Source organism: Anabrus simplex, chromosome 3 (assembly GCF_040414725.1).
Source record: "Anabrus simplex isolate iqAnaSimp1 chromosome 3, ASM4041472v1, whole genome shotgun sequence".
NCBI classification, from domain to species: domain Eukaryota; kingdom Metazoa; phylum Arthropoda; class Insecta; order Orthoptera; family Tettigoniidae; genus Anabrus; species Anabrus simplex.
The window spans coordinates 160,663,274-160,690,708 of record NC_090267.1 but is presented as its reverse complement, the minus strand read 5'-3'; the positions used below and the strand labels follow the sequence as shown (position 1 = coordinate 160,690,708).

The window sequence follows — 27,435 nt, the reverse complement described above, 5'->3', positions numbered from 1 at the left end:
TATACATGGCTCCTTATGAGATACCCTAGGGATGCTTGCGCAAGATAGCGGCTGCTCTTATGGGACGGCTTAAGGGTCCTTGGCTAGAGACTCCCTAAGGATGCTTGCGCAAGATGGCGGACACAAGATGGCGGCTAGACATAACTCCTTATGAGACGCTTTAAGGGTGCTTGCGCAAGATGGTTGCTACTCTTATGAAGAATGCTAGCTTAGAGGCTAACGTGTCGTGATAGTTCGATTCATTAAATTTAGGGCTTAAATGCAAAATGTTAAATATATCGAAAACGGTGCACCGTAGAGCAAAACGGACAAACTTTTTCTGCCTAATACCTCGGTTCGCAGTATGAGGAACAAGAAAATCATAGTCTAATGATGGGATCAACGGTTCGGTTCCTACTTAGGCCCTTTGGCATTTGCTCTGTTTTAGCTTGTATTGAAGCGAGTCTTCGTAACATGATCAGGTCTAGCTATGGTAGAGAGTATAACGTACCGTGCAGGTTCGATTCATTAAATTTGGAGGCTTAAATGCAAAATGTTAAATATCTCAAAAACGATGCATCGTAGAGCAAAACGGACAAAATTTTTCCGCCTAATACGTAGGTTCGTAGTATCAGGAACAAGAAAAAACATAGTCTAATGATGAGATCAACGGTTCGATTCCTACTTAAGCCCTTTGGCATTCGCAGCTATCTATTTCTTCAAGATGGTGGCTGCTCTTATGAGAAACAAGATGCCTTGAGACGTCCTAGGGATGCTTACGCAAGATGGCAGACACAAAATGGTGACTATACATAGCTCCTTATGAGACGGCCTAGGGGTGCTCGCACAAGATGGCGGCTACTCTTATGAAGAAAGCTAGCTTAGAGGCTACTGCGCAAGATAACAGCTGCTGTTATGCATGTGGTGGAGGGCAATTTGAAATTCTATGTGCTTAATCAACAGAGCACCCTGCCGCCCTCTTTAGCTGAAATGTGGTGGTGGATAATTTGAAAAATTCTTTTGACAGCTATCATCTTTAAAAACAATGGCGACTATACATAGGCTGTTAAGGTCTTATCATTCTCCTCCTCCTCCTCCTCCTCCTCCCCCTCCTCCACCTCCTTCTCTACCTCCTCCTCCGCCTCTTATGTCAAGGCATAGCTTTATATCGAACAAGTTTAAACCTGCATCGCGAAGGCAAGCGCGTGCAGCGATAACATTATTGTGCATGTTTAGACTTTCGAAACATAAGAAGAGTAGAATCAAACGCTGTACTCGATACGACATGTGATCAGAACATTGATTGATGCGTTCAGAAAACAAAATAAGTGATCAAGACTAGAATCGAACAATGTACTCAATACATCATGTGTTTAGAATATGTCAGGGGATACGCTTGTTCTAAGAAGATCAGATTGAAACATAACAAGACTAGAACAGAACACTGTAATCGATGTTGTTAACTTCAACATGTGATCAGAACATTGATTGATGTGTTCAGAACACAAAATAAGTGATCATGACTAGAATCGAACACTGTACTCGATACAACATGTGATCAGAACATTGATCGATGTGTTCAGAACACGAAATAAGTGATCAAGACTAGAATCGAACACTGTACTCAATACAACATGTATTTAGAACATGTTAGGGGGTACCCTTGTTCTAAGAAGATCAGAATGAAACATAACAAGACTAGAATCGAACACTGTAATCGATGTTGTTAACCTCAAGATATGATCAGAACATTGTTTGATGTGTTCAGAGCAAAAGTACAATTTTGATGATTTGCGCAGCTAACTCGCTCGGTAAACGATGTGGCCAAAGTATAACTTCAAATTATTTACCTTCCATCATTCGTCTTGTGTGTAAAAATCAGTCGAACAAGTTATCGCATAAACATGGCTGAAAAAAAATCGTGATAGGGTATGGAACCCAGGGGTTACATCTTATCAGAAGGGCAAAAAGGATGAAAGGACTCTTCCTCCTCCTTACCGCACATTCCTTGAAGGGCTAATTGGCTGAAGGGCTAATGGGCTAAAGGGCTAAAGGGCTAATGGGCTAAAGGGCTAAAGGAGCAACAACCTCGTCGATCGCTATCAGCAAGAACGCTTGTACTTTGTTAAGTGTAGAAAATTAATCTTTATTTGTAAATGGTTTCATGTTCAGAACAAGGAATGGAAAATCCCCGAGGTGCGATGAGTTACGTTTTTCGAACTAGTGTTTGGAACACTGAACTTTTCAAGATGATAGCAGAGAGTTTAGCAATGTTCTGTTGTTGGATTTTAAATTCCGCGCTACAACATGCATAAGGTGGTAGCCTTGAGGTTTACCGCCGTAAAGATGGCAAGAGTGAGGTTAACAATGTTCTGTTGTTGGATTTTAAATTCCGCGCTACAACATGCATAAGGTGGCAGCCTTGAGGTTTACCGCCGTAAAGATGGCAAGAGTGAGGTTAACAATGTTCTGTTGTTGGATTTTAAATTCCGCGCTATAACATGCATAAGGTGGCAGCCTTGAGGTTTACCGCCGTAAAGATGGCAGCAGTGAGGTTAGCAACGCTCTATTGTCCTTCAAAGTGAGGTTAGGGTTCGTCAAGAAGACAGCTGTCAAAAAAGCACGTGGCTATGTTTACCAAACAAGAGCACGTGGTCGTGACGTCACGGTCACGTAATCAATCCTTAGCTCGACGTCGTTAAGAGCAGTATTAGGGTTAGCTATGCTTAAAAGTCTTGGGAACAGAGCAGCAGTATGAATTGCTATGTTTCAAAGCGTGTACACATGACCTATCGATTTTACATGCATCGACCATCGAACTAAACTTCATCCGCTAGATCGTGCTGCTATCTTAGCATAACCTATACCCATAAAATTAAAGTACAATGAATAGCCATGTTTCAAAGCGTGTACACATCACCTATCGATTTTGCACACATCGACTCTCGTACTAAACTTCTTCCGCTAGATTGTGCTGCTATCTTAGCATAACCTATACGCGTGACCTTAAGGTACAAAGAATAGCCATGTTTCAAAGCGTGTACACATTACCTATCGACTTTGCATGCAACAAATATCGTACTAAACTTTTTCCGCTAGGTTGTGCTGCTATCTTAGCATAACCTATACACATGAACTTAAAGTACAAAGAATAGCCATGTTTCAAAGCGTGTACACATTACTTATTGATTTTGCATGCATCAAATATCGTACTAAATTTATTCCGCTAGATTGTGCTGCTATCTTAGCATAACCTATACCCATGAACTTAAAGTATAATGAATAGTCATGTTTCAAAGCGTGTACACATCAACTATCGAATTTGCATGTATCGACTCTCGTACTAAACTTCTGCAGGTAGATTGTGCTGCTATCTCAGCATAACTAAGACGCATGAACTTAAAGAACAAAGAAGAGCTATGTCTCAAAACGTGTACACATTACCTATCGATTTTGCAAGCATCGACTCTCGTACTAAACTTCTTCCGCTAGATTGTGCTGCTATCTTAGCGTAACCTATACGCATGACCTTAAGGTACAAAGAATAGCTATGTTTCAAAGCGTGTACACATTACCTATCGACTTTGCATGCAACAGATATCGTACTAAACTTCTTCCGCTAGGTTGTGCTGCTATCTTAGCATAACTTATACACATGAACTTAAAGTACGAAGAATAGCCATGTTTCAAAGCGTGTACACATTACTTATTGATTTTGCATTCATCGAATCTCGTACTAAATTTCTTCCGCTAGATTGTGCTGCTATCTTAGCATAACCTATACCCATGAACTTAAAGTACAATGAATAGTCATGTTTCAAAGCGTGTACGCATCAACTATCGATTTTGCATGTATCGACTCTCATGCAAAACTTCTTTAGGTAGATTGTGCTGCTATCTTAGCATAACTAAGACGCATGAACTTAAAGTACAAAGAATAGCCTTGTTTCAAAGCGTGTACACATTACCTAATGATTTTGCAAGCATCGACTCTCGTACTAAACTTCTTCCACTAGATTGTGCTAAAATCGTGTAAGTGTGCTGCTATCTTAGCATAACCTATCGATTTTACATGCATCGACTATCGCAAGCATAACTAAGACGCATGAACTTAAAGTACAAAGAATAGCCTTGTTTCAAAGCGTGTACAGATCACCCTGAACTTCTTCCGCCAGATTGTGCTGCTATCTTAGCATAACCTATACGTATGACTTTAAGGTACAAAGAATAGCCATGTTTCAAAGCGTGTACACATTACCTATCGACTTTGCATGTATCGACTCTCGTACAAAACTTCTTCCGCTAGGTTGTGCTGCTATCTTAGCATAACTCATACACATGAACTTAAAGTACAAAGAATAGCTATGTTTCAAAGTGTGTACACATCACCTATCGATTTTGCATGCATCGAATCTCGTACTAAACTTCTTCCGCTAGATTGTGCTGGTATCTTAGCATAACTTATACCCATGAACTTAAAGTACGAAGAATAGCTATGCTTCAAAGCGTGTACACGTCACCTATCGATTTTGCATGTCTCGTACTAAACTTCTTGCGCTAGATTGTGCTGCTATCTTAGCATAACCTGTACGCATGAACTTAAAGTACAAAGAATAGCCTTGTTTCAAAGCGTTTACACATTACCTAATGATTTTGCACGAAACGACTATCATACTAAACTTTTTCCACTAGATTGTGCTAAAATCATGTGAGTGTGCTGCTATCTTAGCATAACCTATCGATTTTACATGCATCGACTATCGTACTAGACTTCTTCCGCTAGAGCATGTAGCAATCGCTTTTGTGTATCTCAAACCCATGTGCACGAACTTAAAGCATAAAGATGAGCTATGTTCTAAAGCGTGTACACATCACCTATCGATAATGTATGCATCGACCGTCGTACTAAACTTCTCCTGCCAGAGCGTACGACTATCGCTTGTGTGTGCACGAACTTAAAGCATAAAGAATAGCAATGTATAAAAATCTTGTAAACAAAGCAGCAGCATTACGTATAGTCAAGTTTAAATGCGTGCACACATCATGTATCCATGATGCACATAGTACTAAACTTATTCCATTAGAATGTACAAAGTTCGCATGTGTTTGTATTGCTATCTTAGCATAGCCTATGTGAATGAACTTAAAGCATAAAGAATAGTTATGTGTAAAAAATCTTGTGAACATAGCAGAATGTTTACTACGTAGTTGTAGACATTAAACTTTGCATGCTGAGGCGGCATACTACGTGACCGTGACGTCACAGCCACGTGCCCTTGTTTGGTAAACATAGCCACGTGCTTTTTTGACAGCTGTCTTCTTGACGAACCCTAACCTCACTTTGAAGGACAATAGAGCGTTGCTAACCTTACTGCTGCCATCTTTACGGCGGTAAACCTCAAGGCTGCCACCTTATGCATGTTATAGCGCGGAATTTAAAATCCAACAACAGAACATTGTTAACCTCACTCTTGCCATCTTTACGGCGGTAAACCTCAAGGCTGCCACCTTATGCATGTTGTAGCGCGGAATTTAAAATCCAACAACAGAACATTGTTAACCTCACTCTTGCCATCTTTACGGCGGTAAACCTCAAGGCTACCACCTTATGCATGTTGTAGCGCGGAATTTAAAATCCAACAACAGAACATTGCTAAACTCTCTGCTATCATCTTGAAAAGTTCAGTGTTCCAAACACTAGTTCGAAAAACGTAACTCATCGCACCTCGGGGATTTTCCATTCCTTGTTCTGAACATGAAACCATTTACAAATAAAGATTAATTTTCTACACTTAACAAAGTACAAGCGTTCTTGCTGATAGCGATCGACGAGGTTGTTGCTCCTTTAGCTCTTTAGCCCATTAGCCCTTTAGCCCATTAGCCCTTTAGCCCTTTAGCCCATTAGCCCTTCAGCCAATTAGCCCTTCAAGGAATGTGCGGTAAGGAGGAGGAAGAGTCCTTTCATCCTTTTTGCCCTTCTGATAAGATGTAACCCCTGGGTTCCATACCCTATCACGATTTTTTTTCAGCCATGTTTATGCGATAACTTGTTCGACTGATTTTTACACACAAGACGAATGATGGAAGGTAAATAATTTGAAGTTATACTTTGGCCACATCGTTTACCGAGCGAGTTAGCTGCGCAAATCATCAAAATTGTACTTTTGCTCTGAACACATCAAACAATGTTCTGATCATATCTTGAGGTTAACAACATCGATTACAGTGTTCGATTCTAGTCTTGTTATGTTTCATTCTGATCTTCTTAGAACAAGGGTACCCCCTAACATGTTCTAAATACATGTTGTATTGAGTACAGTGTTCGATTCTAGTCTTGATCACTTATTTCGTGTTCTGAACACATCGATCAATGTTCTGATCACATGTTGTATCGAGTACAGTGTTCGATTCTAGTCATGATCACTTATTTTGTGTTCTGAACACATCAATCAATGTTCTGATCACATGTTGAAGTTAACAACATCGATTACAGTGTTCTGTTCTAGTCTTGTTATGTTTCAATCTGATCTTCTTAGAACAAGCGTATCCCCTGACATATTCTAAACACATGATGTATTGAGTACATTGTTCGATTCTAGTCTTGATCACTTATTTTGTTTTCTGAACGCATCAATCAATGTTCTGATCACATGTCGTATCGAGTACAGCGTTTGATTCTACTCTTCTTATGTTTCGAAAGTCTAAACATGCACAATAATGTTATCGCTGCACGCGCTTGCCTTCGCGATGCAGGTTTAAACTTGTTCGATATAAAGCTATGCCTTGACATAAGAGGCGGAGGAGGAGGTAGAGAAGGAGGTGGAGGAGGGGGAGGAGGAGGAGGAGGAGGAGAATGATAAGACCTTAACAGCCTATGTATAGTCGCCATTGTTTTTAAAGATGATAGCTGTCAAAAGAATTTTTCAAATTATCCACCACCACATTTCAGCTAAAGAGGGCGGCAGGGTGCTCTGTTGATTAAGCACATAGAATTTCAAATTGCCCTCCACCACATGCATAACAGCAGCTGTTATCTTGCGCAGTAGCCTCTAAGCTAGCTTTCTTCATAAGAGTAGCCGCCATCTTGTGCGAGCACCCCTAGGCCGTCTCATAAGGAGCTATGTATAGTCACCATTTTGTGTCTGCCATCTTGCGTAAGCATCCCTAGGACGTCTCAAGGCATCTTGTTTCTCATAAGAGCAGCCACCATCTTGAAGAAATAGATAGCTGCGAATGCCAAAGGGCTTAAGTAGGAATCGAACCGTTGATCTCATCATTAGACTATGTTTTTTCTTGTTCCTGATACTACGAACCTACGTATTAGGCGGAAAAATTTTGTCCGTTTTGCTCTACGATGCATCGTTTTTGAGATATTTAACATTTTGCATTTAAGCCTCCAAATTTAATGAATCGAACCTGCACGGTACGTTATACTCTCTACCATAGCTAGACCTGATCATGTTACGAAGACTCGCTTCAATACAAGCTAAAACAGAGCAAATGCCAAAGGGCCTAAGTAGGAACCGAACCGTTGATCCCATCATTAGACTATGATTTTCTTGTTCCTCATACTGCGAACCGAGGTATTAGGCAGAAAAAGTTTGTCCGTTTTGCTCTACGGTGCACCGTTTTCGATATATTTAACATTTTGCATTTAAGCCCTAAATTTAATGAATCGAACTATCACGACACGTTAGCCTCTAAGCTAGCATTCTTCATAAGAGTAGCAACCATCTTGCGCAAGCACCCTTAAAGCGTCTCATAAGGAGTTATGTCTAGCCGCCATCTTGTGTCCGCCATCTTGCGCAAGCATCCTTAGGGAGTCTCTAGCCAAGGACCCTTAAGCCGTCCCATAAGAGCAGCCGCTATCTTGCGCAAGCATCCCTAGGGTATCTCATAAGGAGCCATGTATAACTGCCATCTTGCGCAAGCATCCCAAGGGCGTCTCATAAGAACCTGTGTATAGCAGCCATCTTGCGTAAGCACCCTTAAGGAGTCATGTATAGCCGCCATCTTACGCAATTAGCGTCGAGAGAGGGCTGCTGTAGAATTTTTCTTTTTAAATTATCCGCCACCACTTTTCAAAGGTATCTAGCTAAAGATGGCAGCACTGCGGATGACAGGTGACGAATTTACATCTACTACGATAAAGAGGGCAGCACGGTGCTCTCTGTATTAAAGATGGCGGATGACAGCTGTCAAAAAAGCACATAGCTATGTTTACCAAACAAGAGCACGTGGAATTTGCCGCCATCACATTTCAAACTAAAGAGGGCAGCACTATGCTCTGTTGATTAAAGATGGCGGATGGTAGCTGTCGAAAAAGCACGTGAGTTTGTTTCCAAACAAGAGCACATGGAATTTTTCAATTTGCCGCCACCACATTTCAAAGGTATCTAGCTAAAGATGGCAGCACGGTGCTCTCTTGATTAAAGATGGCGGATGATAGCTAACAGAACTTTTCAAATTGCCCGCTACTACGTGCTTAAGGTAGTAGCCATAAAGAGGGCAGCACGGTGTTCTGTGGATTAAAGATGGCGGATAACAGGTGATGAAATTACCCGCATGATAGTAGCACAGTGCTCTGTTGATTAAAGATGGCGGATGACAGCTGTCAAAAAAGCACATGGCTTTGTTTCCAAACAAGAGCACGTGGAATTTACCACCACCACATTTCAAACTAAAGAGGGCAGCACTGTGCTCAAAGATGGCAGATGACAGCTGTCAAAAAAGTACGTGAGTTTGTTTTCAAACAAGAGCACGTGGAATTTTTCAATTCGCCGCCACCACATAGAGGGCAGCACTGTTCTCTCCGGATTAAAGATGGCTGCTTGTCGAAAAGCATTTTTCAAATTATCCGCCACCACATTTCAAAGGTAAGTAGCTAAAGAGGGCAGCACTGTGCTCAAAGATGGCGGATGACAGCTATCAAAAAAGCACGTAGCTGTCAAAAAGCACGTGGATTTGTTTATCTCGAGCTAGTGAGGTTAAGTTGGTAGCACTAAGGTTTAGGTCTGTCAAGATGGCAGCACTGCCGATGATAGGTGATGAAAGAGGGCAGCACGGTGCTCTGTAGTTTAAAGATGGCGGATGACAGCTGTCAAAAAACACGTGGCTTTGTTTACCTCATGCTAGTTAGGTTAAGTTGGTACTACTAAGGTTTAGGCCCGTCAAGATGGCAGTACTGAGGTTAGCGATGCGTTGTTGTCTGTCAAAAAGCACGTGGCTTTGTTTACAAATCTGTCAAAAAACACGTGGCTGTCAAAAAACACGTGGCTTTGTTTACCTCATGCTAGTTAGGTTAAGTTGGCACTACTGAGGTTTAGGCCCGTCAAGATGGTAGTACTGAGGTTTGCGATGCGTTGTTGTCGATGACAGCTGTCAAAAAGCACGTGGCTTTGTTTACAAATCTGTCAAAAAGCCCGTGGCTGTCAAAAAGCACGTGGCTTTGTTTACCTCGCGCTAGTGAGGTTAAGTTGGCACTACTGAGGTTTAGGCCCGTCAAGATGGCAGTACTGAGGTTAGCGATGCGTTGTTGTCGATGACAGCTGTCAAAAAGCATGTGGCTTTGTTTACAAATTCAAATTTCCCGCGGGAGGTGGAGGAGACCTCTGGGAGGCCTCTGGCTGAGGTGGAGGTGGAGGTGGCCACTGGGAGGCCTCTGGCTGAGGTGGAGGTGGAGGTGGCCACTGGGAGGCCTCTGGCTGAGGTGGAGGTGGAGGTGGCCACTGGGAGCCTGAGGTGGAGGTGGCCGCCGAATCCCTGTATTATACTACTAAATAGAATTCACAACGATGTGGCAGGAGAATTTTACAATAGAAATCATCACTAAGAATACCTTAAATTTGCCTACAGTCTCAGATAAATAAGCATTCGCGTATGCGGTCTATGAGTCACGACTTCAATATTATTATTCTCCTATTCTCTCAAAACATCGACCAATATGTGCTTCCCAAGAAGAAGTTATGTTCAAAGACATACTCTCTTCCTTAATTGACTCATGTAACGGACACACACATAAAATCCTATCACAAAATCTATTTACAAGTCTCAAAATCCAAAATATCAGCAAAATGTAAAAATGTGAACCTTCAAGTCACGACCATATTCCAGGCCTACATCTACTTCAAATAGAGCACATATTAATCACTCGTAAGCACAGTAATAATTATACTCGTGACCCTTACATATTATTTTAGACCGTAACAACGTCAATATTATTATTATTATTATTATTATTACTATTATTATTATTATTATTATTATTATTATTATTATTATATTATTATTATTATTATTATTATTATTATTATTATTATTATGCGGGCGCGGTCGCGTCATCGTAGGCTATAGCTTAATGAAATCATAGATGACTCTATCCTATCTCGAATCTATGATAAACCACAAATATCATCAAGGGAAAATCCTAAATTTACAGAACACGTCGATATTCTGCCCCAAATAATTCCAAAATTATTTGAAAATTATTTAATTAATTAATAATTATTAACGCGTGGGACAAATAATTTTATCACTCTCCTATGTTAATTCTCGGACAGTGAGAACATGTCACGAAGCACGCACTCAAGTAAGACAAAATACAGGTCCCAAATACACTCTCTCACACATCAAATTCTACCAACGCCAATGAAAGAAGAATGAAATTTCTAACTACAAAGACTAGTAGAAATTATCGCCAATATCTAAACAAGGACTACGTCTACAATATTATTACAACAGATGAACAGAAAAAATAGTTTGAAATCTTATCTGTAATGGACATGGCTTCTGGACTTGGCTGATGATCATTTAAAACGGATCAGGTTTCATCTCGAGTAATACTCTCCCCTTGGCTGAATGATGCCTCACATTTTAGTTATTCATGGCTGCAGCAGATGAAGACTTCGAACAGTTATAGATTCCTTCGTAACGTTGAGGTTCCATCCCTCGAAATAATTCAGGACTGCTTGCGATTTTCCGACTTCTGGTAAAAAGCTGAAACTAATAAATTTGTTTTAGTGATAATTCCAAACACACACACTCGATTCTTTATGATGGCACAGTTCTACGTACTTTAATGTTCCTCAGATTATTAATGAAATCTGAACTGCGACGTTTCAAACAAATATTACTATTTAAAATTTCCTCAGAAGCAGAAATATTGCCATCTTTCGTCAAATTGATGCCTATAATTTCCAACGTTGTGTAGGTCGTCTCCCAGTAGTACAGGCAATTTTATTTTACGAAGACAAGTTCTTGCAAGAAGCAATTAGCCAGGTAAAACAGCTAAAGTCAGCGAGGCGAAAAAAAGTAAGGAATAAAGAGAGCAAATTTCCCCAGATACAGGGGTATTTATTTCTTCAAGACGTAGGTGTGTCTGTTAGTTGAATCCCATTGGTTGAAATCTTGCGATCGAGCTAACCTTCCAATCCAATTGATGAAATATCATGACGTATCAATTCTCAAAATATTGATCGCCCTTGGCCTGGTAAACCTGTAGTCACGTGTCACACAGCTGGGGTCTAGAACAAGACAGAACAAACCCAAGACTGCCGCCGGCTCGTCGGGAAAAACCTGTTCTGCCGCTGGCGAGCGGAGACAGTGCAGAGTTGAAATCTCCTTCCTGAATGATAAATTAATGCATTGTTCCACCCCGATAATAAAATATTCTTCCCATACAGCCTAATTACCAATTTTCAAGGGTACAATAAGGAACAGGTCTCATCGTCGACTTTAAATTGGGGTACATAGTACTGTCCTTGTTTCTCTTATTGAATCCCGCTACTTTACGCAGGTAAAAGTAACAGGCCCTGGTATGGTCCTGGGGCTCGCGCCAAACCATTCCTATCCCAAATGGAAGGGCCTTACGTTTCCCAATGCTCCACTGTAGTAGGTTTTCAAGGCACGTTTTACAAATTACGTGGGTAGCCCACGACTTGTTCAAGTCTCCTAACTTTACCTTAAAATATGCATAATATAAACGTTTCACTGATGCAGTTATTGGCCTACTCTGTCCCTTAATAATATAACACCCACACACGTAACAGAATGAGTATGGCTTATTCGCACATCTTCTTCTAATTCCTGACACACTTGCCATTTTCGCAACACAACACAGTATACAGTAAATACAGTGATCACACAATTATTCGGACACGTTAATTATAGCTTTTGCTACACACTGGCCCTATGTTTCAGAGAAAATATTGTACATGCAAACTAGTTCCTGACAGAACCCAGTTTGATAGATTCAACACGGCGTTGAAATGTGTACTTTTAGTTAACAGAAGAGAATCAGTGACCCTGGAACCTCAGAAGGCAGTTAACGTGCTTCAGCAAAATTATTCGGACACAAGTCAGTTGCCATGCAGAGGTCGTGTGTAGAAGATCCATGGATAGTATGAACGTAAACATTCAGTGAGTTAGAGAACTGTGTACAACATAAGAGAAAATGGGCCGCAGAGGAAGGGAGAGCACAATCGAACAGCGGCAGCTAGTAATTTTTCACCATGCTAAAGGTAAAAGTTGTCGTCAAATTGCTGAAATATGACAAATGAAGGAAAATACAGTCTATAATATTATCACAAGATTCCGGGAGGAAGATAGGATTGAACATCTACCGCATACGGGACGTCCAAGAACTTTTCCTGTGAGAGAAGAGTGTTATATTAACAGTAAAACAAAAAAGGAACTCAAGTTTAGTGCTCCAAAACTCGTTACGGAGATTGCCGCAGACACCGAAAAGAAAGTGCATCCCGAAACAATACGGAGAGTGCTCAGAAGAGGTAACTTTCATGGCCGTTTTGCAAGATGGAAGTCCTTCATAAATCAAATAAATCGAAGAAAGAGAATGCTGTTTGGCAATGAGTATGTTAGAGAAGACAATGAGTGGTGGAATGACGTTATATTTGCTGATGAGAGTAAATTTAACATATTTCAGTCTGATGAGAGGATAACAGTTTGGCGGCGTGCTAATACTCAGCTTCAAGAGAAAAACCTGAAAGCAACTGTGAAGGATCGCGGTGGACATGTAATAGTGTGGGGGTGCATGTCGACGAATGGAGTAGGTGAATTGGTTTTTATTGATAGTAAAATGGACTACTTTCAATACCTCAGAATACTGAGGGACAATGTGAAAAATAGCGCCGAAAATATGGGGGTTGTAAACAATTTAAGATTTATCAAGATAACGACCCAAACATACGGCCTGGAATGTAAGGATGTGGTTGAAACCGACTTTCAACTTATTAGGTCGTGTTACGTACATTCAGTACGTGTTGAAGAGATGTTAAGTACAGAACAAAAATGGCCAACCAGACACCCAAAGGAGCTTCATCCTCCCCTTAATCACCAGACTTGAATGTGATGGAGAATCTTTCGGACAAACTTGATAAAGAAAGAAGAAAAACAACAATCACGTCTAGAGAACAGCAGAAGAACCGACTTCAAGAAGACTGGCGGAAGATATCTCCCGATTACACTCGGAAATTAGTGGAGAGCATGCCAGGTCGACTCAGAGAAGTAATTAAAATGAAAGGAAATCCCCTCAGACCCTGAAATATTAAGATCATAAGTAAAAAGGAAAGTGTCCGAATAATTGTGTGCAATATCGGTTTTGGTTTTGATTTTGTTTTTAATTATTATATTTTCATTGACAGTGTTCATTAGAAGAATGGTGGACGTTTAGTTTTTATATTCCTTACAGAAATTTGCATTTAACTTATATCAGTGCTTTATTATTAATGAAATGACTAACACAAATGAAAATGTAATGAATCATGTCTGTCCGAAGAATTATGCGAGTCACTGTAGGTCAGACTTCCACCACACTCACGATCCAACTGACTGGCTTCGCCGCATTGCCACTACCACAAGTTAAAAATAGACTCTTTTATCTAATTCAATGGAGGGAACATAGTCGGTGGTGGAGATTTGGATTGACAAACGTACGCAATATTATCAAAGCAAACCACTTCCACTCCAACAACAGCCGATTTGCAGTTATCACATAGCAGCATTGTGCCGCAATGACACATTTTCAGATAGTAAATGGCAAATAACACGAAAACTAGATGTGATACAATAGAACCAATGGCATTTCTGAAATCAGGAGACCTTATTTAGTTAAAATCACTTATCAGATGCTTTGCCGCAAAAATCATGCTGGATAGTGTTACTAGAGGGTTGAGATCTCTGGCAAAATAAGCAGCCCCCCCCACCACCACATTTACCCTCGCGGTCATTTCGTAAAAGGACGTACCCTTCCATGTCAGAAGCTGAGCTGGGATATTTGGTGGTCAACAACGTAGTATGGACTCAGCTTCCACGTATAGGAATATATTGTAATTTGGTCGCTGTTTGTCAATTTCGAAGTTTCCTTTTACTTTCTGATATGACGACCCCTGAACTCTTTGCGTGTACAATTGCTGAACATTTATTCATTTTGTCAGGTAAATATAGAATGTCTCACCAGAGATCTTTTACCTGCCGAATCGTTCAGCATGAAGTACCGAATGGATATTGAAAAATCCGACTACCTCTGTTGGGTCTAAACCCGTGATCTTGAGATCTGGAGGCCAGTAGTCTGCCCCCATAGAGGGGTTTATTTTTACAATCAGTGATTTATACATTATTTTCGACTGATAACTTTCATGATATTATTTCTTTTCAGCGACTTGTTCAACCTGCCGTGGGCCTTCCTATGGACGGTGGTACTCGGCGAGTGGGACCGAGAAGTCGAAGAGGAGACTGAGGACCGCATCCCGGCTGAGAGAATCTTCATGCATGAACGATTTAATCACTATCAGAATGACATAGGTGGGTGCCTTTTAATCAGTCTATTTGGACATAATTTTATTGTAACTTCGCCGGGCTGAGTGGCTGAGACGGTTGAAGCGCTGGCCTTCTGACCCCATCTTGGCAGGTTCGATCCTGGCTCAGTCCGGTGGTATTTGAAGGTGCTCAAATACGTCAGCCTCGTGTCGATAGATTTACTGGCACGTAAAAGAACTCCTGCGGGACAAAATTCCAGCACCTCGTCGTCTCTGGAAATCGTAAAATTAGTTAGTGGGACGTAAAGCAAATACCATTATTATTGTACCTTCCATGTGCCTGCTTGGCCTCGCGCAGCGGAGAAGCTGCGTGGTGCGTCCGATAAAATGAAGTATGGGTCAAATGGTCTAGCTAAAATTAACTTAACATAATAGGACAGGGTCTAGAATACATATTTGTAAATGAGAACTCGAAGAAATAAATGGATGGAAAAATTTATTAACCAAATAAAACATGACATCGCCATCACTGGTCCAAATATTTACACGAACCCAATTGCAAAGTCCCTGTGTGAAATACGGTGGGATTATTGAGTTTTGACAGAGGTTAAAAAAGTTAAATTGCGCATGGCACGTAGCCTCGAACTGAATCGTCTGTTAACATGATATTATAATTATAGATTGGCACATTTCGGCCTGATTAAACAAATCCGAACTAGGCGGCAAACAAATACAATAAACACTTGCTTGGGACTTGTATTTACCTTCCAAAAAGACACTGAGATTCAAACACGGGTCCGAACCCGGAACAGTTTGAAAAAGGACAGAACCTCACAATCCAAAATCAACACGTGATGTGGTCCCCTTAATCAACGACACAAATAACAACAACAATAACAACAACATACAATAACACACACAGGACAAAATACGCTCAAGGTAAATGAAAGAAAAAATAAATATGTTCACTTGATGCCATCGTCTGGGTCTCATCTCGACCCTATGACCTCTAAGGCTCTGGACGTCAATTGCTGTGTACGCACAGCGGCGTGTTGTAAGTTAAAATTAGTAACTCCTCGTCAAGCTGTAGAGAGAGAGTAAATAACAAAATATTTTACCCCCTGACAGACTGGCATTCCATAGGACCGGGATAACGGTTCTCGTGTGTACAGCGAGTTCATTCATTTAAGGCTCTGCCCCCACTCGCAAAGAGTCTTCACTTGCGTAAATACGTCAATGGGTCAACAACCTATTCATCTTCGGGGCGTGCAGAAACAAGTCTCCCTTCCAGACACATGTTCAGGTGGTGGTGGTGGTGATTATTGTTTTAAGAGGAAGTACAACTAGGCAACCATCCTCTATATAACACTAATCAGAGAGAAAAATGGAAGGGGTCCGACACTTCGAAAAATGAAGGTATCGGCCAAAGGAAGACAAGGGCCACGAAGGGCGTGAAAATGAAAGACTCCCTAGCCCTCGCAAACCTAATAGCGTCGGGGTCGGAAAAGAACAAGAGTTGACCAAGGGAGGTCGGATAGCATAGATGAAAGTGAGGAGCCTGGCACAAGTAAGTGGAAGCAATGCCAGGACTCAGCTAAGGGCCCCGTGGTCGCCAAACCACGCTCCAAAGTTCAGAGCCCCTGGGGCCCCTTTTAGTCGCCTCTTACGACAGGCAGGGGATACCGTGGGTGTTATTCTACCGCCCCCACCCACAGGGGGTCACATGTTCAGGCAGGAAGCACTTCACGTCTTTGGTTTGCTGAGGGAAGCACTGATTCATGATACTATGGAGAAGTGGCTCAACCAGAAACTATTGTTCTGCCTTGTGGAGCGTATGGAGAATTCAACATTGGGACCTCCGGCTCCTTGGTTGAATAGTCGGCGTAGTGCTTTTCGGTTCAGTGGGCCACGGGTTCAATTCCCGGCTGAGTCGGAGATTTTAACCTTAAATGGTTAATTTCATTGGCCCGGGGACTGGGTGTTTGTACTGTCCCCAGTATCCCTGCAACTCGCACACCATATTCAAAACTAACTCCACTATAATAACACGCACTATCCTATACATGGCCTTTGCCGCCCGTTCTCGTCGGTGGGTCTGCCTTACAAGGCCTATATCACGCTAGAAATAGCCACACGAAATTATATATTAGCACTGGGACAGGTATCTGAACGGTGGATGTGATTATCTGTAGACTAGCTTAAACTATCACCAGTACGCTGTCGTTCGCATGTTGTAATATATATATATACAGTGTTTCTAGATCCAATCTACGTTTCAGTTGACCAACCATCATATATGATGATTGGCACATCCTTGGTCTTCGACTATTGGCATGTGGATGATATGACAGTGTCCAGTGCTGTTCTTAAGACGTGTCCATACAAGCGAAGACTGGATTCATTGATCATCCCGTTAACTAAAGCCACACTAAGACATCGCCGGATGATATGGTTGTAGACATGGTCGAGACGGGAAACTTCCATTGACTGACGTAGCATCCTAATTACCATCGTGTATTCAACATATTTACAGACTTCCCCTCATGAAAGCCAGTTAATACGACGGAGAATGTCGTTCCGCTGAAAATGTTGCACTCCAATATATAGGTCATCTAATTGGGCAACACTTCGTCTTTTAAGTCAAGTACATTAATGGGTTGTATGTTCCACGGGTTAGTGCTTTATTATTTGTGTGCTTTTAAAGGCGGCCTAGTACTCCTTCCGTGCATGCATCTGGTCGTGCCAGGATACATCTTCGACTTCAGGTGAGTCGTCATTCGCTTGTCAGAAACGAATATCTCTCTCCATAATGCATCGATATTTTGTAATACTTCATCATCTTCTGATGCAACTTTGATTGACCGTGAGAGATCCAGGATCTAGTTCGGTCGCCTATTTGTGTAGACTATCAGCAGTCCGTTGCCCACGGTACACCACGAGGAGGTTATCTACACGTCGTACAACAAAGAAACGCATTGAGAGAGAGATGAAGAAATTGGACAACAGCCTCCAAAATGACTCTAATCTTGCTAATTCATTCAGCCAAGAAGAAATTGAGAAAGCCATCAACATGCTAAAAATGAGGAAGGCCGCAGGTTCAGATGGTATTTTCCCTGAATTCATAAGATATCTTGGGAAGCATGGGAAAATATGGCTCAAGAACATCTTCAGTGACGTATTAGAGACTGGAATCATTCCCCGGAGTTCAAGATGGCTCACACCATGACACTCCTCAAACCAGGAAACCAGCAGATGACCCCTCAAGCTACCGTCCTTTTGCACTACTGAGTGTCTGCTACAAATTGTTGGAACGCCTCATTCTCAACTGGATCCAGGAAATAATAAATGACATAACACCAACATACCAGGCGGGTTTCAGAACCAAACGAAGCTGCTACTTCTTCATCAGTGCAACCTGCATTCCGTGAGCGGGATCCCGGATGCCGAAAAACTCCTATTAGGGCAACAGCATTCGTTTGGATGGAACATTAGCTGGGGACATTTTCCAAAAATTAAATCTTACTGATAAAGGTCACCATGCTATGTTTCAGGTTATTTAATTGTATTGTTATTTATTCCATTTTATTAATTTCTTTAATTGGAAGACTTCATACTTTAAATAAGCCTTCAATGAGTCGAATTCATATTATTATTTTGATCAACATTTTATATCAATACCAAGGGACTCTCAGACTTAGACTGTGGTGTTCCAAACGGGGTAAGTATAATATTGCTTCCACTTACATGTGTCAGGCTCCTCACTTCCATCCTTTCTATCGGACAAACCTTCTCTTCCGCACCGTCGTTACAAGGAGCGTTTCACTTTCATGGTTTTCACGGCCACTTCCTTCCACATATGATCGGAACTCTTCGATTTTCTCCGTAGGTTGCTGTTAAGAAGGGATAAATACAGCATATTTCCTATTAAAACATAAATAGCCATCACCTCAGTGCTTTTCTGCATTTTTGTGAGTTTCACAGAATACAGATGATTTTCACCAAATGACTAGAAATAAATCAGTCCGCCTCTGTGGTGTAGTGGTTAGCGTGATTAGCTGCCACCCCCGGAGGTCCGGGTTCGATTCCCGGCTCTGCCACGAAAATTTGAAAAGTGGTACGAGGGCTGGAACGGGGTCCACTCAGCCTCGGGAGGTCAATTGAGTAGAGGTGGGTTCGATTCCCACCTCAGCCATCCTCGAAGTGGTTTTCCGTGGTTTCCCACTTCTCCTCCAGGCGAATGCCGGGATGGTACCTAACTTAAGGCCACGGCCGCTTCCTTCCCTCTTCCTTGTCTATCCCTTCCAATCTTCCCATCCCTCCACAAGGCCCCTGTTCAGCATAGCAGGTGAGGCCGCCTGGGCGAGGTACTGGTCATTCTCCCCAGTTGTATCCCCCGACCAAGAGTCTGAAGCTCCAGGACACTGCCCTTGAGGCGGTAGAGGTGGGATCCCTCGCTGTGTCCGAGGGAAAAGCCGAACCTGGAGGGTAAACTGATGATGATGATGATGATGATGACTAGAAAATCTTTTGCAGTGATACTGGTCGCAAACATACTGGACAAGGAAAGTCTATTGCAGAAGGCTGTAATAAGATACCTGCCTCTTACCATCACTTCACTCGATTGTAGATCATTATCTTCTTAGTAGTTGTAATAGGAATGCAATATCCAGAGAGTGTGTGTTCTCCTAAATATGTAGGGAAGCCCCAAAGCATTGTTTAAGCTTCTGATAAATTAGTTTCTCACATGGCTAGCAAAGAACCCTGCTCTTTCATACAATGGATTCACACCATTTCAGTCCTTGCCCATTAGGTGGCTTCCTAAACAACTACTCGGTATGAAAGACATGATAGTTTTCCTTTCATGCGTAGACCATCGGTGAATTTATTAACTCTGTCGTCCAGAGAGCAGTATTGAGATTTGAGTCCTTAGGATGGTCACATTTTCAGTTCATTCGATTATATAAAGATATTTTAGTATCGCTTTGTATAAAACAGCTGAGGAAAAACCCGGAATTATTTAAATTCGTCGCGATTTTTTCTATGCAAAATTATCTACAAGTATTTGTAAATATTAACAAACATTAATCAACATTACCGTAACATTAAGCTATAATTTCTGCATACATTTATCAATATCATATTCTCCTGCAGCGATGAATGCATTCTTGGGAAGCATTTAATAGCAGACGACGTTTTCCTTATCCCTGTCCGTCTCATTGTCTGAATGGTCAGCGTTGAGGCCTTCTACTCAGAGGGTCCCGGGTTCGATTCCAGTCCGGGTCGGGGATTTTAATAGCGTCTGATAAATTCTTCTGGCCCGGGGACTGGGTATTCGTATTTTTCCCAACACTTTCCTCTTCATATTTTGGCAACACACTACGCTACCAACCACCACAGAAACACGCAATAGTAATTACATCACCCCATATAGGGTTGGCGTCAGGAAGGGCATCCGGCAGTAAAACATGGCCGAATCCACATGTACGACACAGTTCGCACCCGCGACCCCACATATGTGAGGAAAGTGGAAGAAGAAGAAGAAGAAGAAGAAGAAGAAGAAGAAGAAGAAGTTTTTCTTATCCCATTAGACACACAAATTTATCTCTCATTACTTGAGACTAACTTTTTCTCATGGAATTGCTTTCTTCTTAGGGCTTTACTTTAATTTCTTGAAGTTGACGTAAATATACCACTTGATGTCACGGGTAATAATGTAAGCTAAAAATCTTTTGATATCCTTGACAAGTTGAACAACGCCGGCCAAGCAATGGAGCAAAAATTTTAACACATTGAAACGTTTATCTTTACTGTGTACGTTCTAAATGTAAGATACTTTGTCCATTCAAGTATAAAAATTTTATGATAGTCGATAAATCACAATTCATCATACTCGCCAATTCTCGAGTTTATTGTCGTGGATCATCGTGAATTAAATCGCTTAAATGCTCTTCCACACAAAGTCGGATGGCCTCCATGAAGAATCATTGGGCCGGACTGGGTAGCTCAGGCGGTAGTATGCTGGCCTTCTGAGCTCAAACTGCCGGGCTCGATGCCGACTCAGTCCGGTGGTATTTGAAGGTGGCTTACGTCGCACCGACAAAGCTAGGTCTTATGACGACGATGGGATAGGAAAGGACTAGAAGTGAGAAGAAAACGTCCGTGGCCTTAATTAAGGTGAAAATGGGAAACCACCTTCAGGGCTGTCGACAGTGGGGTTCGAATGCTCTATCTCCCGAACGCAAGCTCACATCTGCGCACCTCTCACCGCACAGCCAACTCGCTCGGTTGTTGTATGATGAATTGTAGCCTACTGTTTAAAATCAATCTATATCAAAAGTTACCTCATTCCACTAAATGCAAATCAAAGGATAGTTTCAAAAGCGGTATTTCTTAAGTGATATTAGATCTATACCATCTCTTGATGTGCATCACTATGATTCTCTGATAAGATTTTCTTATGCGCCTGTTCAGTATCAGGGAAGTAGATTGCAATGCATTTTTGAAAACCACTACTGTTAAAAATACCAGCACCATTCCATTGTAAATCGCACGAGCTGGACAAATTCTGGATAAATACGCCTATTCCTACTATACGCATACTGATAACTCGGATCTGATGAGCATTAACCATCAGAATAATCTTTCCCACTCTATCCTTTGACTGGTAGAACTGCCACCACCTAAGAATAAGATATAAGGCCCGAGAATTTGTCCTGCTAAAAAAATTACTGAAGTCCTCTTGGATTTATCACGTTTGAATTTAAGACAGATCCACCTTCACTATTACTCTACTTGATTTCTTTTTAACAATTGGCTTTACGTCGCATCGACACAGATAATAGGTCTTATGGCGACGATGGGATAGGAAAGGGCAAGGAGCGGGAAGGACCGGTGATGGCCTTAATTAAGGTACAGCCACAGCATAGGCCTGGTGTCAAAGTAGGAAACCACGGAAAGGTATCTTCAGGCCTGCCGACAGTAGGGTTCGAACCCACTATCTCCAGAATGTAAGCTCAAAGCTGCGCGACCCTAACCGTACGGCCAACTCGCTAAGTTAATTCCACTTAAAACATAATTACATACATTATCATTATAGATCACTAGCAGAAGTACCTGTTCTTCGTACGGGTTATCAGAAACTGGCTTTAGTTACTCATACTATCGGTGTGACTGACTTCATTAGATATTTATATCACTGGTGTATTTACTTAAGTACGTAGGAATTATTTGTCATATTTCTTCTTCTCCTTCTTTTCTTCATGGGGGCCTCTAAATATTAGTTCCTAATTAGCGTCGATCTCTAAGATCTTTTGCTACAATGTGTTTCCTTCATTACCACCTAGATATACCTGCTCCCTTCACAATCCAAATGTGCGACACAGTTCGCACCCGCAACCTCACAGGTGTGGGTAAAGCGATAGAAGAAGAAGATACTCATTTTTTAAAAATTCACCCGCTTTTTATTCTTTTCACCACCTTAAGTGGATTTTCTAAAAAGAGTGTGTTCATTTTTAAAGGGGATTCCATGTCATCATCATCATCTGTTTACTCTCCAGGTTCGGTTTTTCCCTTGGACTCAGCGAGGGATACCACCTCTACCTCCTCAAGGGCAGTGTTCTGGAGCTTCAGACTCTTGGTCGGGGGATACAACTGGGGAGAATGACCAGTACCTCGCCCAGGCTGCCTCACCTGCTATGCTGAACAGGTGCCTTGCGGGGGATGGGGAAGATTGGAAGGGATAGACAAGGAAGAGGGAAGGAAGCGGCCGTGGCCTTAAGTTAGGTACCATCGTGGCATTTGCCTGGAGGAGAAGTGGGAAACCACGGAAAACCACTTCCAGGATGGCTGAGGTGGGAATCGAACCCACCTCTACTCAGTTGACCTCCCGAGGCTGAGTGAACCCCGTTCCAGCCCTCGTACAACTTTTCAAATATCGTGGCAGAACCGGGAATCGAACCCGGACCTCGAGGGGTGGCAGCTAATCACGCTAACCACTACACCACAGAGGCGGACGGGGATTCCATGTACAAATTTTAAAGTCTGTAACATCATCTTTTTTTTTAGATATATGTATCCTCATATAAATAATTCAACTCCTTCCTCAATTTCTTTCACACCCCCCCCCCCCCTTAAGTGGATTTTCTGAAAACGAATATTTGTGTTCCTTTATTTTTAAAGAGGATTCCAAATATCAATTTTCATGCCTGTAACATGTTAAGTTTTTGTGATTTATTGTAGACTAGCAAATGTACCCGTGCTTCGCTACGGTATTCTACAGTGTATACAGATATCGAAGTAAATTACTGTACATGTAGTGATAAGATTTCTTTAAAAATTGCATGTCTCTTAGCGTTATCCAGAAACAGCAGGGGGATGTTCCCATAGATTGTTTGCAATGTAAAGTGCGAGTTGCGGAGTTGTGATGATAACGGTAGGCACACTTGCCTACTGCCAATAACAATCGAGTAGGTAAATTTACATTATAATGAGAGGCCCTATTACCTAGTGCGCGGTTACAATCGATTTGGGGAGTTTTCGTTACAATGGCAGGCGCCCTTTCCTACTTCCAGACAGATTACACTGGAGAAGTTTCTACTATAATAGCAGGCACCTTCCCTACTGCCAGTCAAAATTGAATTGCGCTTGTTATCATTATAATGGTCCGCCTCTGTGGTGTAGTGGTTAGCGTGATTAGCTGCCACCCCCGGAGGCCCGGGTTCGATTCCCGGCTCTGCCACGAAATTTGAAAAGTGGTACGAGGGCTGGAACGGGGTCCACTCAGCCTCGGGAGGTCAACTGAGTAGAGGTGGGTTCGATTCCCACCTCAGCCATCCTGGTAGTGGTTTTCCGTGGTTTCCCACTTCTCCTCCAGGCGAATGCCGGGATGGTACCTAACTTAAGGCCACGGCCGCTTCCTTCCCTCTTCCTTGCCTGTCCCTTCCACTCTTCCCATCCCTCCACAAGGCCCCTGTTCAGCATAGCAGGTGAGGCCGCCTGGGCGAGTTACTGGTCATACTCCCCAGTTGTATCCCCCGACCACGAGTCTGAAGCTCCAGGACACTGCCCTTGAGGCGGTAGAGGTGGGATCCCTTGCTAAGTCCGAGGGAAAAACCGAACCTGGAGGGTAAACAGATGATGATGATGATGATGATCATTATAATGACAGACCCCTTCTCTTAATGACAGTCACACCGAGTTGGTGAGTTTCCATTATAATAGCAAGGCCACTACTGTATGCCTAATGCCAGTCACATTTTAGATGGGTAAATTTGTTTATAATGGCGGGCACACTTGCCTACTCCCAAACACAATCGGTTAGGGGATTTTGGAACATCACAGCACTGGAAAATGAAAAGTCCCTCAATAAATTGTGACGGTACGAGTTACGGATATAAGAAAGCGGTAACAGAGGAGAAGGGCTTTAAAAAATTCAAGAGTATTACTTTTTAACTCAGCGACCCCGAACACTATGAATTCGACACTATTCTCGATTATTATTGTAACTACCCCCCCCCCCGCGACCCTCTCCCTTAAGGGCGCTAGGGATGGCTTACCCCACACAGCGATCGTCTCCCGATAGTAAGTAATACGTGTACCAAGTTTGGTTGAAATTGCTCCAGTGGTTTAGGAGGAGATGTGTCATTTACACACACACACTTCCATTTCTATATACCGGGTGGTACAGCTGCCCCTATTCACGCAGTTTTATGCAACCCGCAGATTATAGTCGAACCTAAAAATATTGACCTTGACTACTCACTACAATGTCTGCTCTTACAACGCTTTCCATAATTCGTTTATTCGTGTCAAGCAAATCAGCATTAATGATAAAATACCGATTGATGGTAAAGAATCGTGAAAATTATGTGTCGCAGAGACGTCCTGTACAGAGGATGTTATTGGTGAATGACTAGAAGTAGCAGCAACACAACAGCGCTAAACAGCAACCCGTGATAGCCGAGCTTGCTAAAAGTTAGAGGAGAGTACCGGTGTTCGTTAGTAGGCGGTTCGAGTCCTGTGTACGACGAATATTTTTATTGCGTTGTTAATGTTCGTGAAAGTCGTGTTGTTGACGACAAATCTAAATCATGATCATGATCAGTTCTCATATTGCACGTACTCAGCTATGTTTGTTTTTTAAGGAGCTCTTAAAAGAGCTATTTGCAATAAAGTGAGATTGTACCGACAGCGGTGCGATGGTCTTATGCATGGTCATTCGATTAATGAAGCAAATGTTCAAAATGACCACCTGCTTCGTTAATGCACATCTGAGCACGGTGGAGGAGAGACATTCTTGCTTGCTGCAACATATGTGGTGGAATCTGCCTGCAGGCTTCCGTGATGAGCCGCCGTAAATGATTCGGGCTCTCAGGCTCCTGCTCATAGACTCTTTCCTTTAAATAACCCCAGAGGAAAAAGTCGAGTGGAGTAAGGTCAGGTGATCTAGCCGGCCATGTGACCTGACCCCCTCGTCCAATCCATCGTCCAGGATATGTCCTATGCAAGTGGTTCCGTACTGCCAACGACCAGTGTGGGGGAGCTCCATCCTGCTGGAACCACATCCGTAACCGTGTCATAAGGGGCACATCCTCCAATAAGAGTGGGAGGTACTCACGAAGAAACTCTAAATAGCGTCGTCCCGTGAGGTTTCTTTCGAAGAAATATGGTCCAATCATCTTGTCACCTAGTATCCCGCACCACACGTTGAGGCCCCATTGTACCTGAAATCGAGCTCCCCTGATCCAGTGAGGATTTTCAACTCTCCAGTAATGGAAGTTGTGACGATTAACAGTTCCGTTGTTGTGAAATCTGGATTCATCACTAAAGAGAATGTGCATTAAGAAATTCGCATCAGCTTCAACTCTTTGTAATATCCATTGCGAAAATTCTATCCGTTTTGGAAAGTCATCTCCGTGAAGTTCCTGATGCAGCTGTTGATGGAAAAAGTGGAATTTATGGCGGTGCAATATTCGCAGTACAGATACATGACTGATGTTCAGTTCATTTCCTATGGCCCGTGAGCTTGTGTGCGGGTTGTATGCAATTGCATTTTGAGCAGCTTCGTCGTTATTTCCAGACGTCACTGGAGCATCCCGAACGGGGGGTAATGTATGAAATGACCCCGTTGCACGCAACCGTCTTTCAACACGTCGAAATGTATCTGCAGTTGGCAGCCTTCGTCCAGGAAATCGTTCTTGATACAAGCGTCTGGCTTCCCGTGCATTTTGCCTTGCTTCTCCATAAAGTAGTACCATATTCACATAATCATCCCGTGAATACATAATGTTTGCTTTCGTGCTGACCGTACAGTACGTGCTCACACGTTGCTGCTAGGATTACGATATGCTGTTTCATGTGCCCTACGTATGAAGTGTAGACCGCTGTTAGTTGGTCTTCGAGTCGAACGTGCGCAGTTGCTTGGTTGAATGGGTGGGTCAGAATGTTGACAACACGTGCACTGCGCTTCATTCCCTGTAGTCGTTTGCCATATGGAAGTCGCATGTTATTATTCCTTTCGTATGTATGCTTTCTTTGTAAAGGTGACAAATTACTTTTGAGACTTAAGAACGTTAAATGTTTATTACGAATGGCCTTACAAGTATAATATCAAAATAAAATTGAAAAGCTCGTAACTAGATTCGAACTCTAAATGCCTGCTAACATACCGTATGCTCGCTGCGATTGGTGCCATGTAGCCACTGCAGGCGACAAAGAGTTGGTCTCGTAGCTTTGTACTAATGGAATTACCTAGGCTATCGCTTCGATACTGATCGTTGATGTTAAAAGTTCTGAACTCGAATGTGCAAACACCACAGTGAACTAAAGAATCTCGTCTCTCTTACGCCCAGATAGTTGCAACAATTTTCTACGCGTTACTTGGTTGAATGAGTCCAGCGTTATGTTTCAGGTGGTATTCACAATCGGTGCGTATGTGGCGAAATTTATGATACCTGTTTATTATAACTTCCGTAGAAGAATATCGGGGACTTCAGAAAGGTCTTCGTAAACGATGCCTAGGCGAATACGAAATGACATTAAAAAATGCATGACTCAATAATGGTTGGAACTCTTCCTGCTTTAAGTAACCTATCGAGGTACGTCTTCCATACGTAATTCCGCGCAGCTATTTGCAACGTACAAGCGCCATCCTTGTAACTCTGTATTCACGAGGAGAGCGGAAGTTCCCGCTTCGACAAGTTACTGATGAGTTACAGCCTTATGGTCCCGTTTTATGCCTTTTTTGATCGCTCTAACGGTAGTAATTCCATGGCGTAAGCTATCACATCTGCTGTACAGCATTTGCGTGCCACAGATTATAAACTACAGTGCAAAACACGTTTCTATCAATTTCGATGTGATGAGACTGTACAAAATGGTGGTGCATTGATATGTCTGTAATTGGTCTTACCCTATCACGTTTTCTATGATACCACGACCGCCCTTTCTATCAAAAGAAAATGTCCTCTTGGACCAATCAGGTGCACAATTCTCTATCGACAGCTATAGGCGTGTTTATGGTTTGTACAGTATAGTAACATTTCGTAAAAGTTAGTAGAGTATTGGACACCGCTCTACATAAAATGGTACAGTGTTTTTGAGATGGACCTCACTTACTGCCTCTTGTACCATTTTTCCATTGTGCGGAGAAGTCTACATCGGGTTAACTGCACATAACATTGCTGTA

General features: G+C 42.2%; 1 protein-coding gene across 1 annotated transcript in view; it reads left to right on the top strand.

The window, feature by feature from the left end:
- LOC136866711 (chymotrypsin-like elastase family member 2A) overlaps positions 1-27,435 on the top strand; it is a 172,864-nt gene that overhangs the window by 112,340 nt on the left and 33,089 nt on the right. Inside the window, exon 6 of the mRNA XM_068226817.1 lies at positions 14,651-14,796. Within this exon, the coding sequence (XP_068082918.1) occupies positions 14,651-14,796 (146 nt within the window). The remainder of the gene's footprint in view (positions 1-14,650; positions 14,797-27,435) is intronic.